Below are 17,570 nucleotides of genomic sequence, written 5' to 3'. Positions count from 1 at the left end.
TGTTACGCTGATCACTCTTTATAATATTCTGGAGTATATGCAAATTGCCGTTATAAAAACTGAAGCAGTAGACTTTGTAAATATTAACATTTGAATCATTCTCAAAACATTTGGCCATGACTGTATAAACTTTGGTGCCATCCCCACCAAACCAGTGAGATGCTTCCCAAAAAACAAACCCTGGCTCACCAGTGACCTAAAGGAACAGTTAAACAAGAAAAAAAGAGCCTTAAGGGAATGAGACAAGGAGCTATTGAGGGAGCATCTCCAAGTCAAGACTAGAGACAGTAAGCAAAAGGAGGCTCGGGTATATACAAATGAGGTGAACACATTCTTCAACAGGTTCAGTTCAGGAACAAGGTCATTATCATCTTCTTCTGTCCCCAGCCATACAAACATCCCACCTTCCTGTGACTCACAGCTTTCCTGTCAAACCTCAGATGTCCTATCTTCCACCTTAGTCACGGGCTCTTCTGCTTCCACAAGTTTGTCTTCAACCAAATCAGGAGACACAAGAGAAGATTCCACTGTTGTGGAAGACATCCTGTCTGGTTCCAGTAGCAAAGAAAACTCAGCCATCTGTTATCCTGACATCCCACATCATAAAGGTCCTAGAAGACACTCCTTATGGCCAACTCGAGTAAGCAGGCAAGCACATATCTGTACCTAATGCAGTTTGCTTATTGCCGTAGAATTGGAGTTGAAATTGCCTTTATACACCTGCTTCAACAAACCCACTGTCATCTGGACAAAGCAGGCCGCACTGTGAGGATCATGTTCTTTGATTTCTCCAGGGCATTTAACACAATTCATCCTGGTCTGCTCTGTGAGAAACTCAAGAAGACACAGGTGGAGGCCTCAACAATCACCTCTATCTATGACTATCTCACACACAGACCACAGTTTGTGAGACTGAAGAACTGTGTATCTAACCGGGTGGTCATCAGCACGAGTGCCACAGCTGACTGTACTGTCACCATACCTTTCCACTCTAAACTTCAGATTCCTGTGGCATTAGTCCGACTCCTGTCATCTACAGAAATACTCGGATGACTTTGTGGTTGTTGGGTGTATCAGAGATGGAGAAGAGGCTCAGTACAGACAAAATGAAAGAAATGATTGTTGATTTCAAGTAAAACAGGGATAGATCAAACCCCATCTCCATCATGGGAGAAGTGGAGGAGTATAAATACCTCGGTGTTGGCCTTGACAACAGACTGGGCTGGAGACTCAACAGAGAAGAACGGACAGAGCAGACTGGACTCCTTGAGGAAACTCAGATCCTTCAAGGTTTGCAGCAAGATGCTGCAGATCTTTTATAAGTCTATTGAGAGCTTTATTTCTTCTACTGTCATTTGTTGGGGCAGCAGCATCAGAACCACGGACCTAAACAGAGTCAACAACCTGAATAAGAAGGCTGGTTCTGTTCTCGTGGCGATTGTGGAACACCTGGAGATGGACAAGCCTGAGCACCATTTTTATGTGACTGTCATGGGAAAACAGAGTATCTTCAGTCATAGGCTTCTTCAAATTCACTGTAACACAGACCGTTACCAGAGACCTTTCCTACCAACAGCCGTTTTGATTTACAATAACTTTTTGAAGAATTTTAATTGAGTTACAACATTATTTAATTTCCCTTTGCAATCAATAAGGTATTTTTGAATTAAATTTGAATTAGAATTGTTGATAGGAATTTGTTCTACTTCATAATAAACACATATAACTTAAACACTGAATTTTGTGTTACTAGTGTTTAATGTTTAAACCATCTTTCTTGCTATTCCATGTTGAATCTCTTGTTCTGTTGCTCAAGTTATGTTTGACATGTGAATTGACAACTTGACAGTATTCTTTATAGATATTCAGACTTTGTTTTAATCAATTTGCAGAAGTTTATACAAGTGAACATCACATATACATTTTGATACATTCAGAAAATATAGAAAACTGCACTTCCATGAAAGTTTTGTTAATACATGTTTACAGGGTTTTCCAGCAGAGTTTGCCATGTATCTGAACTACTGCCGTGGGTTGCGCTTTGAAGAGGCACCAGACTACATGTATCTGCGCCAACTGTTTCGCATTCTCTTCAGGTAAGCTCATAGGCAAACAAGGAAACAGTTAGTTCACTGGGACTAATGTAATAGTAGTCATGTGACACATTCTTTACCTCTAAATAATTACTGGATGAAAATGTCTTGTTCAAATAGACTACAAGTCTGAAAAGGAACCCAAAATCTAATCTCATTTTACTAACCTTTAGTTACGTATGATTTTATTGTATGTATGGTTGTTTCAGAAAGCTTTCTGGTTTAGGGTTGACTGTGGCACTGGTCTCAGTCACTGTAGTTGCAGTTAATATACATTCACTAACCACTTTAATTGGTACAGCTGCTCAGTTGCTTTTTAAAACCAGCTATAAGTAAGTAACTAAATGCTTTTAGGCATTTAGAAATGATTAAGAGGCCCGCCTGAAGGTCAAAGTGACCATCAGGGTGGGAAAGAGAGTGAGTTTGAACTAGGGGTGTAGTGATACAATAATCTCATGATATGATATACGATATTCTGATCACGATAAGATATGTATCACGATATTTGGCAAACAATACAATTCGATACGATTCAGTGCGCTTTTGCAATTTTCTGAAAGATTTTAGAAGGACAGAGTGATTTTAGTGACATTTTGTGTTCCATAGACTTGGATATAATTAACTGAAAACTGATTAAAAGCACCAACTACACAATACTTGACTCTGATTGGACAGAGTCTAACAGTCTACAGCTGGACAAAATGAATCAAAGGTGCAGTGAGAAAATTTGTTTCTGTTATTTAATTTATGTGGATTTTACATAAAACTCAAAGTTTCCACAGTGATCCAGGAGCTGAGTGGGGAGATTATCATCCTCTGTAGACTCTCAATATGCAAAGGATTGCACTTATGTTTTTCTTTTGGACATACTGTGGCTGCATTTTGGAGTAAAAAAAGTCTTTTGGACTATAGGGAAAAGGCTTTTCTGCCTTGACTCCCGGAGTTAGCCGTGGCTGTAAGCTGTTTACTACTAGCTACAGGGGGAGTGGCTCTGCCTCACCCCATCAAGATCGACTCCTTGCGGCGCAGCGCCGCCATTCCCTTGCTTGAATTTCTGAGTAACAGTTTGAGGATCTCATCGTTCTCTCAGTCTCTGATACTGTCAATTGCTAATAAGAATGATCGATCCGCCATCGTCATCGTGGCAATTCTCACTGCGCCTAGACTGCAGCTGCTGGTTTCCCCTCTTCGTTTTCCAGCTCAAAACAGAGTGCTGCTTAGTGTTCATTCTTCAGGTAATTCTTTATATACAGAACAGAAACCACTGAGCTAAAAACAAATTATGAAGTGGATGCCGCTAGTTGCTCAGATATCTAAACTTTGCATTAATTTCGTAATCTACTGGTTTTGCCGCTACTCCGTTCTGCTTTGGAGTTACATGCGCAACTTTACTTTGTTTCTTAGCAACAAAATACAGCCCATAATTATTTATTGAAGATTTGAGATTTCCAAAAACAAAGGAACCTAATGTTGCGTTTCATTTTTACATTTGGAAGCTCATTCCCTTTCACATAACCGGAAAAGCCGGTTTTTGACATTTCTCTGACATTTGGAAAAATATGGCTTACTTATTGTAGTGTAACAACAACGGTTTTACTTGGCCTATTAACACAATGTTAAAACTGGTGTGTAGTTTATAATATGCACTTTAAGCACAAGTTGAAAGTGAGACTGCGGGAGGCGGAGTCTTGCTGCTACGCCGTCACAAACCAGACATGTTAAAAAGACGGCATAAGCCTATGGACCCCCATGGTTTATCGTATCAATATTCGCGGATGGAAAATCGATACTTTCTGAGAGTGGAAAAAAATCGATAAATATCATAGAATCGATATAATTATACAGCCCTAATTTGAACATGGCATGGTTGTTGGTCTCAGAAAAACTGCTGATCTACTGGGATTTTCACTCACAATCTCAAGTTTCAGAGAATGCCTGAAAAAAAGAAAATTCACAAACCATCAGTTGTATGGAAAAATCAAGATAAGACAAGATAAGAAAGGAAACACTGGTTTGAGATAATTTTAGAAAAGGCAACAGTAGTACAAATAGCATTTACGGTCTTCGGAATACCATCTTTGTAAGTACAACACGCCTAAGCTTGAAGCAGATGGACTACAGTAACACAATACCTCACTTACAGGTGGTGCTATAAGCTAACAACACGAAACGAAGGCTACAATTCACACAATCCCACCAGAAATGAAAACAGTTTGGAATAGGTTTCCCGTTTCAAAAACATATTTCAGCTGCAAGATCTAGATTGTTGTGTCAGAATTTGATAGTAACAGGAAAACATGAAACCCTATGTTGTTTAGTTCAAGCTGATAAGAAAGTATAAAGGTGCTTAAATGTTTTCTTGACCCCTTGCCACCAATTTAGGATCATTTAAAGACCACAGCCTTCCTGAGTATTTTGCCAATTTGACCACATTTATCAATCTTCTATTTTGTACTTACAGCAGCATGATTCACCTCATGTCACAAAGCTCAAATCATCTTAAGCTGGTCTTGTGACCACTACATTGAGATCACTTCACTCCAATGGCATCCAGTCACCAGAACAGAATACAGTAGAGCACCTTTGGGATGAAGTGGAGCAAGAGATTGGGATTATGAATGTGCATCTGGCAAATCTGCAAGAGCAATGACCACATCTCCAGCGCACATGTGTGTCGCACAAAACCGGTACATACCTAAACCACACAAACACTAGCCTATTTATTTTTTACAAGTTATGTTAAATAAGACTTGACAGCAAAACCTACCCCTGTGATTCATGGGAAGAAGAGAATGGGGATTCCCAGGTTCAGGTGGTGTGCCTGAGACAACCAGAGGAGGAGAAAGTGAAGCAACAATGTTTGCTTAATTTCTACTCTTTTGGCAAGCATTTTTGACTAGATTTAAGTGTTTAACTCTCCCGCAGTCTTAGCACAACACTCAGGAAGAGCATGATAGATGTCAGGGTAACATGTCAGCTCTTCAGTTCCGGAAAACCTTAAAAAATAGCTCATAAACCGGAGATCCCGCCAGAACCCCACACACAGTGAAGAGCTCAGGAGGGATCCGAATGACCGCTCTTAGAATCACAGAAGGGTTCATACTCCGCTCATTCATTTTTAGCTTACAGTAAAAGAGCCAAGCTACCAAATAAACAAAAGTAAAACGACCAATAATATTTAGGCTTAGGACGGACATGCCCACCCCCACAGACTCGCTACATACAAGATCTGTTGACACAAAAGATTTTTTTTTTCTCCACAATTTTGTTAACAGGTAAGAGGGTAGGATAACAAAAAGTAAAAAATTTGTTTTTATTTTTTTAACTTCAACAAAAATCTCAAGGTACCCACAGTGCGTACAGCCGTACAACTGCAGGCACGATTGACCTCTGATAACATCCTGAAGGGGCCTCTGCATCTGCGCATAATTCTGTCTGACAATGTCCCCTCAGGCGACCAAGTGCCTGTGGGCACTGTGTTGGTGATCCATGCTTTAGGCACTATTGTATAACACTACAGTGAATTCATGTATGTTTGTGTATTTTCGTTATGTCACACTATCTAACAATGGATTAAATCAGACCATTAAAGAAATGGCCTACAGAAAGTATGTTCTATACAATAGCCGTAAAATGCAGTGGAGACTGGAGTTTTAAACTAGGTGTAAAACCATACATCGGAGAAAAAAAAAGATAAATTCTTAAAGTAACATACTTGGGTTTTCAAATAAGACTTGAAGAGCTCTTCATTCATAGATTTTCTCTAGGGCAGGGGTGCCCAAAGTCAGTCCTCAAGGGCTTGCATCCTGCATGTTTTAGTCCTCTCCCTCTCTAACATGTTAAACAACCTTTTCAGCATGTTAATGTTCTTCTTGGGTCTTCTAACAAGCCATCATTGGATCCAGGCGTGTTAAATCAGGGAGAGAACTAAAACATGCAGGATGCCGGCCCTCCAGGACCGACTTTGGGCACCCCTGCTCTAGGGCTTCAGTCTGCTGGACATAAATAATTATTGGAAGAAATGTTGATAATTTGATGTTTTTCTATTTTGACCTAGGACTCTGAATCACCAGTATGACTACACATTTGACTGGACCATGCTGAAACAGAAAGCAGCACAACAAGGGGCCTCTTCAGGGGGCCAGGGCCAGCAGGCACAAACCCCCACAGGCAAGCAAACTGACAAATCCAAGCCTAACTTGAAAGGTTAGTAGCAAACAGCCAAGTGACGTTTTTTTTACAGACACCAATTGCTCATATATTCATTGAGTTTTTTTTATATAGAAAAGTAAATATTGTTTAAGTAAGTAACACATACCCCAATTATCTTTTTGATACCCCAATTATCTGCCTGGCTCAAAAAAGTCATATGCCTGGGTGCCATTTACTTTTGAATAGCATTTAGTGAGTTTAATATTTTAGCTTTGTGTGGAAATCAGAATTGTTTTGTGAATCCTTAAAATACTCCTTCTGGAAACGCCTTACAGTGTGAAAAAATAGGAGCTAGTAACTATTATATTTTGGATCGTTAGTGGTGTTTTGAGTGGAAGAAATTTGTTTTTAAATTTCAGAAACAAGATTACTTGCTCCGTTTTGCCTGGAAAAAGTCTTGTATTTTGATTAGTTTGAGTACAGCTTGTATTCACTGTGACCTTAATCAAATGGACTCAATAGCATAGCTCAATAGATGAAAATCTTGAATCAATAGTTCATCTATTTTGGTAATTCTATTTTGAAACTGGGAGTACTGCATAGAAATATTAAACAAAATGATTGCATGGTTTGTTTATTGAAAGTCATTTTATGATTATAATTGACGGCTAATGAAAATCCAAAATTCAGCAACATTGTGGGCTCTGGTTTCTAATCTTCCCCTTGTCAAAAGCTCATAAGTTCTCAATTGTGTTTAAGTCAGACAGGTTTGCTGGCCCACCAAGCACTGTTGATAACATAGTCTTCAAACCGGGTATTTAGGTACTTCTAGCTGTATGGGCAGTCCTGGCAACCCTGCAAGTCCTAAAATGAAAATCAATTCAATTTATATAGTTGGTTTATTTATATAGTACATACATCCACAGTAGAGGTGTGCCGATCGATTGGCCACCGATCATAGTTGGCCGATTTCCGTGAAAAACTGTATGACTGGTGATCGCCGATCACTGTCTTGTGTTGCCAGTCACCAAAACCGATCACCTGTATCTCACTCTGCAGCCTGCATATTATTTGAGGGCAGGAGGACTAATATTCACATTCAGAGCACTGTTTCTGCTCCACCAGACAGTGAACTCTCCCATTGAACGTCTGCTTAAAGCTGCAGCATGTAACTTAAACAAACAAAAGATTTTAAATATATTAAAACTTTCGCTATGTCCTAACATAAGACAGTTAATCTCTGAAAAAAACATGGATCTCCTCTTCCTCCTCCTGGCATTCTGCAGATTTACTCTGCTTGGTCAGAAACAGCCAATCAGAACCAGCATTAATCATCTAGTCATGCTCTCAGGAAATTTTGATTTAGTAACTCAGGATTGTTTATTTTAATGTTTCCTTTTTTACATGACATTATTTGATATAGGCAGTGTTGTGAGATTTACTTGACTCATGTATAATTTAGGCTAAGAGCCTTACAGTTAAAAATAATTTTTCCTTTTGACTGAATACCTGCTGCGTTGTGCCTACAAGTATTTTGCACGTTTTATGTCTAAATTAGATGAATTTATTACCAGATGATTTCTCAAATATATCAGATCACAAAGTAACATTTATACCCAACGCAAAAAATTAACAGACAGTCCAGACGATCAGCAATGATTGGTGATCAGCAGTGATCGGCCCTCATGCATAATCGAAATTGGATGATCGGAGCATCCCTAATTCCCAGTGATCCTAGTTATCAAGCAGTATCCAATTTTATTCATTTAGAAATTCTAAGGAAACCCAGCAGACTGCCTTGACTTAGAGCATCCACGCCTCTGGATGAGCACATATCACTGGATACTGTATACAGTATACACAGTGTGTCATTTATATTGCAGCAGTCCCTCATTCTGAACATACATGTAGCGACAGTAAAGAGGAAAAACTCACTCAGTGAATTCAGACATCAGCATTTCTATAAAGCTTCTAAGAGGATGGTTACACAAATTCCTGTGAAATATTCTTAGAGCGGACTAGTCTGATTTAGGACTTTATAAAACGCAGTCAACCAAAATCAGCAGATGACATGGCTCTACAAATCCTTGCCAATTGTTGGAACTGCACATAGAACTTGAAGCAGTGTATATTCTGTGCTTCTTCACTCATCCTCCAGATTATGGGACCTTGATTTCCAAATGAATTGCAAACTTTTATTTAAAAAATAATCTTAGAGTCTTTGTTCCGTCTAGACAGTTGTAACCCATGTGCTGGGTATATCGGTGTGACATAACTCTTGACTTGACCTGGTTGAGATGTCTTGGAATCTCACCCAAAACTCGTGAATGACCTGGATCCTCCAAAAACTAGGCTTATTCATTTAACTTTTTCTTCCGGCCAACTTTCTATTACCCGGTCTACAACCAGCTATTTTATTGAAAATATTTTAAGGCTTAACCTCCTTGTGGAGGGCTTGAATGGTTGTTTGTTTGACAGCTGTCAAGTCAGCAGTCTTTTTGCTAATTGTGTAGATCATATTCCTTGTAACTTTTTTTAACTGGTGGGATATAATATTCAGATTTTCCCTAAAACTGAATTTTGGTTTTCTTTAGCTGTAAGCCATATTCTTAAAACAACTAGAAATAAAGTTCTATGATAGGTCATTCTGTGTAAACTATGAGTTTCACTTTCTGAATTGAAGTATTGAAGAGGTTAAATTAACCCCTACAATGACAATCTAATTTAATTGTAACTGTAAGGTCATATTTATTTCCATGTAGACTTGTTAACTTTGGAGCCATGGATACATTTTAATTGTCCATTCCAAAAGTTCTCAAAACTTTTGCTTTGGATTCTGTTTGTCCAGTGTGTGAAACATAAGACCAAGTAGTTGGTTTCTTAAAGATAACAGTTCTATCCGTTAATACTAACATTTTAAAATGATTTATTATTGCTTATTATAAAAGCTAAATTTTGCAGAGTATGCAAGATTTTGAACATTGCAGAGTATTTTAACTTTGCATAGTTTAACACTTTGCAAATAACATCTAGGCTACAGTTTAGTTATACAGGTCCTTCTCAAAATATTAGCATATTGTGATAAAGTTCATTATTTGTAATGATAAAAATTGAACATTCATATATTTTTGATTCATTGCACACTAACTGAAATATTTCAGGTCTTTTATTGTCTTAATATGGATGATTTTGGCATACAGCTCATGAAAACCCAAAATTCTTATCTCACAAAATTAGCATATCATAAAAAGGGTCTCTAAACGAGCTATGAACTTAATCATCTGAAGCAACGAATGAAGTCTAAACACTTGCAAAAGATTCCTGAGGCCTTTAAAACTCCCAGCCTGGTTCATCACTCAAAACCCCAATCATGGGAAAGACTGCCGACCTGACTTCTGTCCAGAAGGCCATCATTGACACCCTCAAGCAAGAGGGTATGATACAGAAAGATATTTCTGAACGAATAGGCTGTTCCTAGAGTGCTGTATCAAGGCACCTTAGTGGGAAGTCTGTGGGAAGGGAAAAGTGTGGCAGAAAACTCTGCACAACGAGAAGAAGTGACCGGACCCTGAGGAAGATTGTGGAGAAGGACCGATTCCAGACCTTGGGGGACCTGCGGAAGTAGTGGACTGAGTCTGGAGTAGAAACATCCAGAGCCACCGTGCACAGGCGTGTGCAGGAAATGAGCTACAGGTGCCGCATTCCCCAGGTCAAGCCACTTTTGAAACAGCGGCAGAGGCCCCTGACCTGGGCTACAGAGAAACAGCACTAGACTGTTGCTCAGTGGTCCAAAGTACTTTTTTCGGATGAAAGCAAATTTTTGCATGTCATTCGGAAATCAAGGTGCCAGAGTCTGGAGGAAGACTGGGGAGAAGGAAATGCCAGAAGTTCAGTGTCAAGTACCCACAGTCAGTGATGGTCTGGGGTGCCATGTCAGCTGCTGGTGTTGGTCCACTGTGTTTTATCAAGGGCAGGGTCAGTGCAGCTAGCCATCAGGAGATTTTGGAGTTCATGCTTCCATCTGCTGAAAAGGTTTATGGAGATGAAGATTTCATTTTTCAGTACGACCTGGCACCTGGTCACAGTGCCAAAATCACTGGTAAATGGTTTACTGACCATGGTATCACTGTGCTCAATTGGCCTGCCAACTCTCCTGACCTGAACCCCATAGAGAATTTGTGGGATATTGTGAAGAGAAAGTTGAGAGACGCAAGACCCAACACTCTGGATGAGCTAAAGGCCGCTATCGAAGCATCCTGGGTCTCCATAACACCTCAGCAGTGCCACAGGCTGATTGCCTCCATGCCACGCCGCATTGAAGCAGTCATTTCTGCAAAAGGATTCCCGACCAAGTATTGAGTGCATAACTGTACATAATTATTTGAAGGTTGACTTTTTTTGTATTAAAAACACTTTTCTTTTATTGGTCGGCTGAAATATGCTAATTTTGTGAGATAGGAATTTTGGGTTTTCATAAGCTGTATGCCAAAATCATCTGTTTTAAGACAATAAAAGACCTGAAATATTTCAGTTAGTGTGCAATGAATCTAAAATATATGAATGTTCAATTTTTATCATTACATTATGGAAAACAATTAACTTTATCACAATATGCTAATATTTTGAGAAGGACCTGTATAGTTTGACTGTGTAATTGGTGTATGCAGTATTTAGAAATGTCTGATTTGAATGTACAACTTATAAAATTAGCTTTTTGGCATGACTGGCTTCATATCAAAGAGTACCCTCCAAAAACACTCCAATATGTCTTAATTTCTGTTGTCAATACAGCTGATGAAGTGAGACAACTAAGAAATAATACTGTTGTATTCCTAATCTGCTTTGAAAACTAATGAAATTAATGAAAAAATTATTTTAGCTAAATAAAATGCTATCAGTCAAAGCATTAATTAATGCAGTAGTTTTCCTATGGCATGCTCCTACATGCTTAAATAAATCCAAATACTGACTTTTTTTGGGCCAGGTGGTATATAACTAATAATAATTTTGCCAAATTGGAAACACATTTTTCGGTCAAGGCCTAATTTGTTGAAGCACCAAAGACCCTTCCAAAATGTCTAGGAAAAATGTTACAATTGGTCTGCCTTGCAGAAGCAAAGACGTCCTTGGGGAATTTGACTACTAACTTTGTTCCCTTGTTATGTTGTTTTTATATTGGGGTTGATCAATGGGCTTTCTCATCGATGATATTGAGCTAATGCTTACAGATTTGATATGATCTCAACCCTCTAATTCTGCTCTTTCTTTTTTAACATTTCCTCTCAAAACTATGTAGTGTTAAACTGTACTATTTAACCTATTTTCTTGATGTTTTACTATATGTATATAACAATGCCATTAACAAATACTGAAATTATTTGTTGTACAAGTAATAGAATAGAATAGAATTACTTTATTCATCCCAGCAGGATACAGCATAGCTGTAACTGCGAAGTATTGATAAGCACTTGTGGTCCTCATTTAACTTGTCCCGTTCACCTCATTAGAGTTGGAATTTGCATATCTCTTTCTACCTGTATTTCTGATGTCATTATTAGATGGGATATGGGCCTGAAGTCACCCAGTTATTCACTAATCCAGACTCTGTGGTCGGGTGTTACCACTGACATTGTGGCCTGTTTAGTTAGCCAGCCTGCAGTTTGGTTAACAGATATACTTGTTTAGACTTTTAGCATGTCAACTTTACTTTCAAAACGAAGTGACCAGCTCAGCTAGTTTACTGAAACATTAAAGGGAAGGGAAGTCTTTAGGTAGTCTGGCATTTTATTAAAGTGATTTTAAGCAATATGACCGAAAATGATTGTTTTGAAACCATTCCATTTTAAAACAGTGGTATAACTTGACACTGGTAAGAGGCCTTTACCTAGACTCAACATACTGTCTCACAAAGCTAGTAACACTATCAGGGTAGAGTTGGATCTAATTTGGTGGAACTTCAGTTTCTCTTAATCCTTCTGAAAGTATTGATGACCCTGTGTCCTACCCATGTAGAAAATTCCAGAGTAATTACTTGATTACCAGGTAGCATTCATCACCAATTACACATGTAAAGAGACAATTATTAGTTGTCCAGTTTTTAGTACCCAAATTAATTGGGTCATTTTCCGAGTAGAGTTCTTTTAATGTTTGTAAAAAATAAATGGTGGTTCTAGAATTATGGAGGTTTTTAAGGGTTACCTTAGCTGATTTTAAACAACACCTTTGGAGCTTATGTTGAGTTACTAAAATTAATCTAGCAGTGCCAGCATTTCTGGTAAAGACAGCACTTCAATGAGCAATCTACATAGAAGGAGATTTAGATATAAAGCAATGCTGTTACAAGATGACAACAGACTCACCATGTAATCGAGTTTGCAGATTTGAAGAAATGTTTGGGAGTTTGGGAAAGCTTGGGAGATGCCAAGCAGACCATGCCACACCCACAGTGAAGACAGAGGAGGAAGAAAAACTGTGAGCGGGTGGATTTCTTCCTCTTTCTCATTTCAACTAAAGAAACTGCAAAGGGCCGCCCCTAAGTGGATTGGAGGTGCAGGACTTTATTATTTTAAGATATATTTGGCGGGAAAAATTATAAATGTGGTTGTGAGCCACAATAAAGTAGATGTGGATTAAACCACTTAAAGTGCATAGAAGTTGATATAAATGCACTCATGAAGTATACTGAGTGAGATTATAGACTGATAGGGTGGGTTTGACACCATCATGTGGCCAAATAGGATGACTACACCATGGATGCTGTCAGTCACCTCTGAGTTTCCTGTTTTCTTTTGATTTTCATATGTACAAAAATTGAAAATGTCCCTAAAATGTGGCAGTTTGGGCTAAAAATTTGAAAATTACATCAAATAACGAAACTTGCTTCCCCTTTATAATGTATTTTTTTCATGCTGTTTTGTTCAAGTATAAGCGGAGAAAACATTAAGAGCACTTAGTGTCAAAGTTTGATTTGGTGTTATTCAAACAAATAAGCTCTGATTCTTAGCAAACTTTGAAGATCGACTAATGCTGATGTATTGCACTGGTATGAGCAATTTCATTAGAATTGTGGGAGATGCAGATTTTTGTGTTAAAGTCAAACTTATAAAAATCAGAGTGATGCATATGAAGATATGGCCATAGAGCAGGAGTCACAACACGGTGCCCACAGGCACCCGGTCGCCCGAGGGGACGTTGTCAGTCGCCCGCAGAGCAAGTTCTAAAAATAGTAGCTATTGTCATTAGGGAGCACTGCCAAAAAAATATTTAATTAAATGTTTTTACATTGAAGTAATAACTTTTGTTTATATTTAGAATTTTAAAAAAGTCAATTATAAAAACGTTTAAAATAAATTGCTTTATGTATAAAGCTTTTTTCTAGGGTAAAGTTCAAATTATGCAAAGATGCCTGCAGGATATTATCGGAGGGCAGCAGCGCCTGCAGCTGTACGGCTCTACCCACTCTGCATACCTTGAGATCCTTTAAGTGAAAAAAGAAAATAATTTCTGGAATTTTTATTATTTAACCCTCTTTACTATTAACGAAATTTTGGAGTAAAAAAAAGATCTTTTGTGTCAAAAGATATTGTACGTACAGTACATCTGTGTGATTCTGTGGGGGTGGGCACACCAAAGCCTAAATCTTATTGGTAAGATTGCTTTTGTTTATTTGGCAGCTTGGCACTTTTTCTGTAAGCTTGAAATGAACGAGCGGAGTTTGAACCTCCGGTAGTTCTTAGAGCGGTCGTTTGGATCCCGCCAGAGTAGTTTTACCTTGTGGTCGATTCTGACAGGTCATTGGTTAATGAGTTTATTTGATGTTTCCCGAACTGGAGAGCTGACAGGTCACCCGTTGACGGACATCTGCTGCTCTTACTGAGCGTTGCGCTAAGACTGTGGCTTAAACTATTTAATCTAGTCGAAACGTTCCCCAAAAGACTAGAAATTAAGCAAACATTGTTGCTTCACCTTCTCCTCTGGACGTCTGACACCACCTGAACCTGGGAATCAACATCCTCCTGTTTCCGTGGATCAGACAGGTAGGCTGCGCTTCCATGTCTTTTCGGCTGCTTTTGTGGTTTAGGTTTGTGCTACGCGCACATGATGTGCGATGGAGAGGTGGTTGTGCTTTTGCAGGTCAGGTGCAGTGATGGTTTTGTGCGATCTGTCGGACCTTTTTTTTTTCCGACATCTGCTCATGTTAGCCAAATGGTGACCTGTCAGCTTTTCAGTTCGTGAAACCATAAAAAAAGCTAATAAACCGGCAACCCCATCAGAACCGCGCACACTGTAAAAAGCTCAGGTTGAATCTTAGAACTACTGGAGGTTCAAACTCTGCTCATTCATTTTTAGCTTACAGAAAAGGTGCCAAGCCGCCAAATAAACAAAAGCAAACTGACCAATAAGTTTTTCTGGTGCCCACCCCCAGAAAAACACACTGATGTGAGCTACGTACAAGATGTTTTGACACAAAAGATCTTTTTTTTTCTCCACAATTTTGTAGTAGTAAAAAGGGTTGAATAATAAAACATGCAATAACTATTTTCTTTTTTTACTTAAAGGAAAATCTCAAGGTACTCATAGTGCGTACAGCCACACAGCTGCACGTGCTACTACAATAATCCATACTCTGTCACACTTGTGGGCAATTTAGAATCACACAGAAGAGCTCCAAAAGGGAATCAAACTTAAACTCTGAACTAAGAACTTCTGTAATCATAGCATGTAATCATATATATATTACTGTTACAAAGGCTGAGCCAAGAAAATTTGTCTGTATCATACAAGTAGCTCCCAGTCTCAAAAAGGTTGGTGACCCCTGCCATAGAGTGTATGAAATGTGATTAGGGTTCAGAAGGCATTCTGAACATTTGAGGTCATTTGGATGAGTATAATTTTTTTTGTTTGTTTTTTTGTTGTTTTTTTTTAAGGTTTGGAGGTCAGGTTAAGCATTTGTCACCTTTTTGTAAATGACGTCCTCCTTCCCCTCTTCAACCAACCATAACAATATAAAAAATGTAAGATAAGACCTATGGCGTGGATGTGCAGAGTTTGGCAATAATCCGATCAGTTATTTTTGCGTAACAAATTTCGCACACCTAGTGCTGGACCCTGACAAAAACTAGCTAGACTTGGTTGATATTGTGTTTTTAGTTGGAAGGGAATTGTGGAATATTTTATGGTTTCAAAATTATGGGCAACTTGATTTTGAAGCTATGTGAGTAGCAATGTTTTCCTAGACATATCCTAATTGGGCAAAAAAAATAAATATAAATCTGCCACAAAAACTTTTGTTTCTTCCTTAGAGCATACAGTATTGTGCTCAGAATTGATCTTAGGGGCTGAGATTGGTTTTGACTAATGCACCTTAATGTCTCTTAACTTTTGCACAGTGGCTCATCTGTTGGAGAATCTTTCTAGGAAACCTTGCCCACATCAATTTTAATGATGCAGTTTTGGTTGGTGAAACTCGTATTTTCTAGGACCATCTACGGAGGACTAAGGCCTCTGTGTATGGGTTGCATATTTTACCCCTGTGCCACCGCCATGCCCATAGATCTAGAATTAACATTTGTTTGAGAATGAAAATTCAATAAAATCTGATTAAATGCTTTTAGTATAGATCAAGCCTGCCTTCCTGCCATGTTTATAATGCACTTGGGAAACCCTGAATTGCTCTGCATAGTTACCGAGAAAAAAGTAATAGTTACCACTTTTATTGTTACCCCATTACTACTAGGGCTGTCACTAACAAATTTTGCTTGAGGATTATTGTCCCAGAAATTATGACAATAGACTTAGACTTAGACTTGTACTTTATTGATCCTTTGGGAAGACTCCCTCAGGAAATTGAAGGAATAAACATTGAATAATGTTGTCATTTTGAGAGCATTGTTAACTAATAGCACAATAATTGCATAACTATGCAAAAGCACCCTCTCATAGGTCAATAAACCAATTTCGAAAAAGAACATTTAACACTGGAACTAGAAAACTTTTTAAGTTGAGAGGGGAGCTTAGGGGGTTTGCATTAGGCACTGTTCACTTTCAAGTCCTCTGATTGCCCATGTTGCCCATATTAGAAAAGCCACTGCACCTCAGTGATTATGGACTGTCAATAGGATGGTCCTCAAGCAAGGAAACCTGCATCAGTGCATTTTATGTGCAGATATGTTGGTTTTGTTTAGTTGCTACTGTTTACAACATAGCTGGTCCACAGGTTCAGTGCTTCACCACGGTCATTCAGTTTGAATCCCAAGTGCTGCCAGACTGCAGCTGTCACGTTCAGCTTCTAAACCTGGCTCACTCCTCCTCACCAGGCTTTATGCTACACTAAGTGGTAGGAGACCAGGGGCCTCGTGTAAAAAGCGTGTTTACGCACAAAAAGTGTGCGCGCCATATTTTACGCACAAATCAGCCTGTATAAAAATGAACTTTGCGTCAGTTTGCATAAATATACATACACTTTTTCCCTGGCGGGAAAATGTGTGGCAGCCATGCAAACTTTTCTGTGAACAATATCAAACTAGAAAGCGTCAAAACTCACCTAAATACACTGTCTACATTCAGTGTTATTTAGATCAAGAAGCGTCAAACCGTTTGTTCATGTTTGTCCATGATTTTAATATTTTATTGTTTAAACAAACAACGAAACTGAACCGCATTTATCCTCAGACAATAACCTAACATGCACACAAAATTTAAAAAAATGTATAAAAGGATGTGAAAACCTCACTCGAATGCAAATAGTACTTTTCCTCAGTTTTTGTCTCATAAAGATATAACGCATTGGTTTGTGCGCCGAAGTGCATGAAATGCATCTGGATGGTAATTTCATTCTCACTAGAAAAGAAAACAGGGTTGGATCAGCAGATTAACTCCAAACAGGTCAGGTTTGATTATTTTTAATGTGATTAAGGTGTATATACAATCACACGTATACAAGTAGCTGCACAAAGGTGAGCTGCGAAATTGTGCAGTGCTTTGACTCTGATGGAAAACATTGCCAATGGAAGGATTCAGAGGGAGCGTGTTTTCATAGATCATATTGATCTGCTACGAAATGTTGATGATGGTTTATTACAAGGTTTCCGCACAGTAGTAAAAGGTAGTAAATTAAATTAGACCAAATTAAAGCCAGTAAAAGGTAGTAAAATGTAATAAATAGAATTTGACTTGGTAGTAAATTTTCCCCAAAACTTTTCATGACCCCTTCGATATATTTAGAATTTTACATCAATGTTGACCTCTTGTTTTAAGTACTTTTAACCATTGATAGACTCGATTGATTCCGCTGTCCAATGTGTTGTCTGCATGCATGGTGTTGGA

At 38.5% G+C, this 17,570-nt stretch overlaps 1 protein-coding gene and 1 long non-coding RNA gene across 6 annotated transcripts in view; both read left to right on the top strand.

Moving 5' to 3' along the window:
- The window catches only part of csnk1a1 (casein kinase 1, alpha 1), a 96,487-nt gene that overhangs the window by 66,122 nt on the left and 12,795 nt on the right, over positions 1-17,570 (top strand). For 3 of the 5 annotated variants that reach the window (XM_028030580.1, XM_028030579.1, XM_028030576.1), the window contains 2 exons: positions 1,990-2,096; positions 6,151-6,299. In XM_028030580.1, coding sequence (XP_027886381.1) covers positions 1,990-2,096; positions 6,151-6,299 — 256 coding nt within the window. Of the gene's footprint in view, positions 1-1,989; positions 2,097-6,150; positions 6,305-17,570 lie in introns of those variants that run through there. The other 2 variants (XM_028030578.1, XM_028030577.1) reach the window with 2 other exon arrangements.
- On the top strand, positions 6,306-15,510 carry LOC114152645 (uncharacterized). The gene is made up of 2 exons (XR_003597195.1): positions 6,306-9,298; positions 10,887-15,510. It is a non-coding gene; the product is annotated as an uncharacterized LOC114152645 (long non-coding RNA).

This window comes from Xiphophorus couchianus, chromosome 11, assembly GCF_001444195.1.
Source record: "Xiphophorus couchianus chromosome 11, X_couchianus-1.0, whole genome shotgun sequence".
NCBI classification, from domain to species: domain Eukaryota; kingdom Metazoa; phylum Chordata; class Actinopteri; order Cyprinodontiformes; family Poeciliidae; genus Xiphophorus; species Xiphophorus couchianus.
Note: the sequence above shows the minus strand (reverse complement) of the source record. Positions and strands in the feature narration are given on the sequence as shown.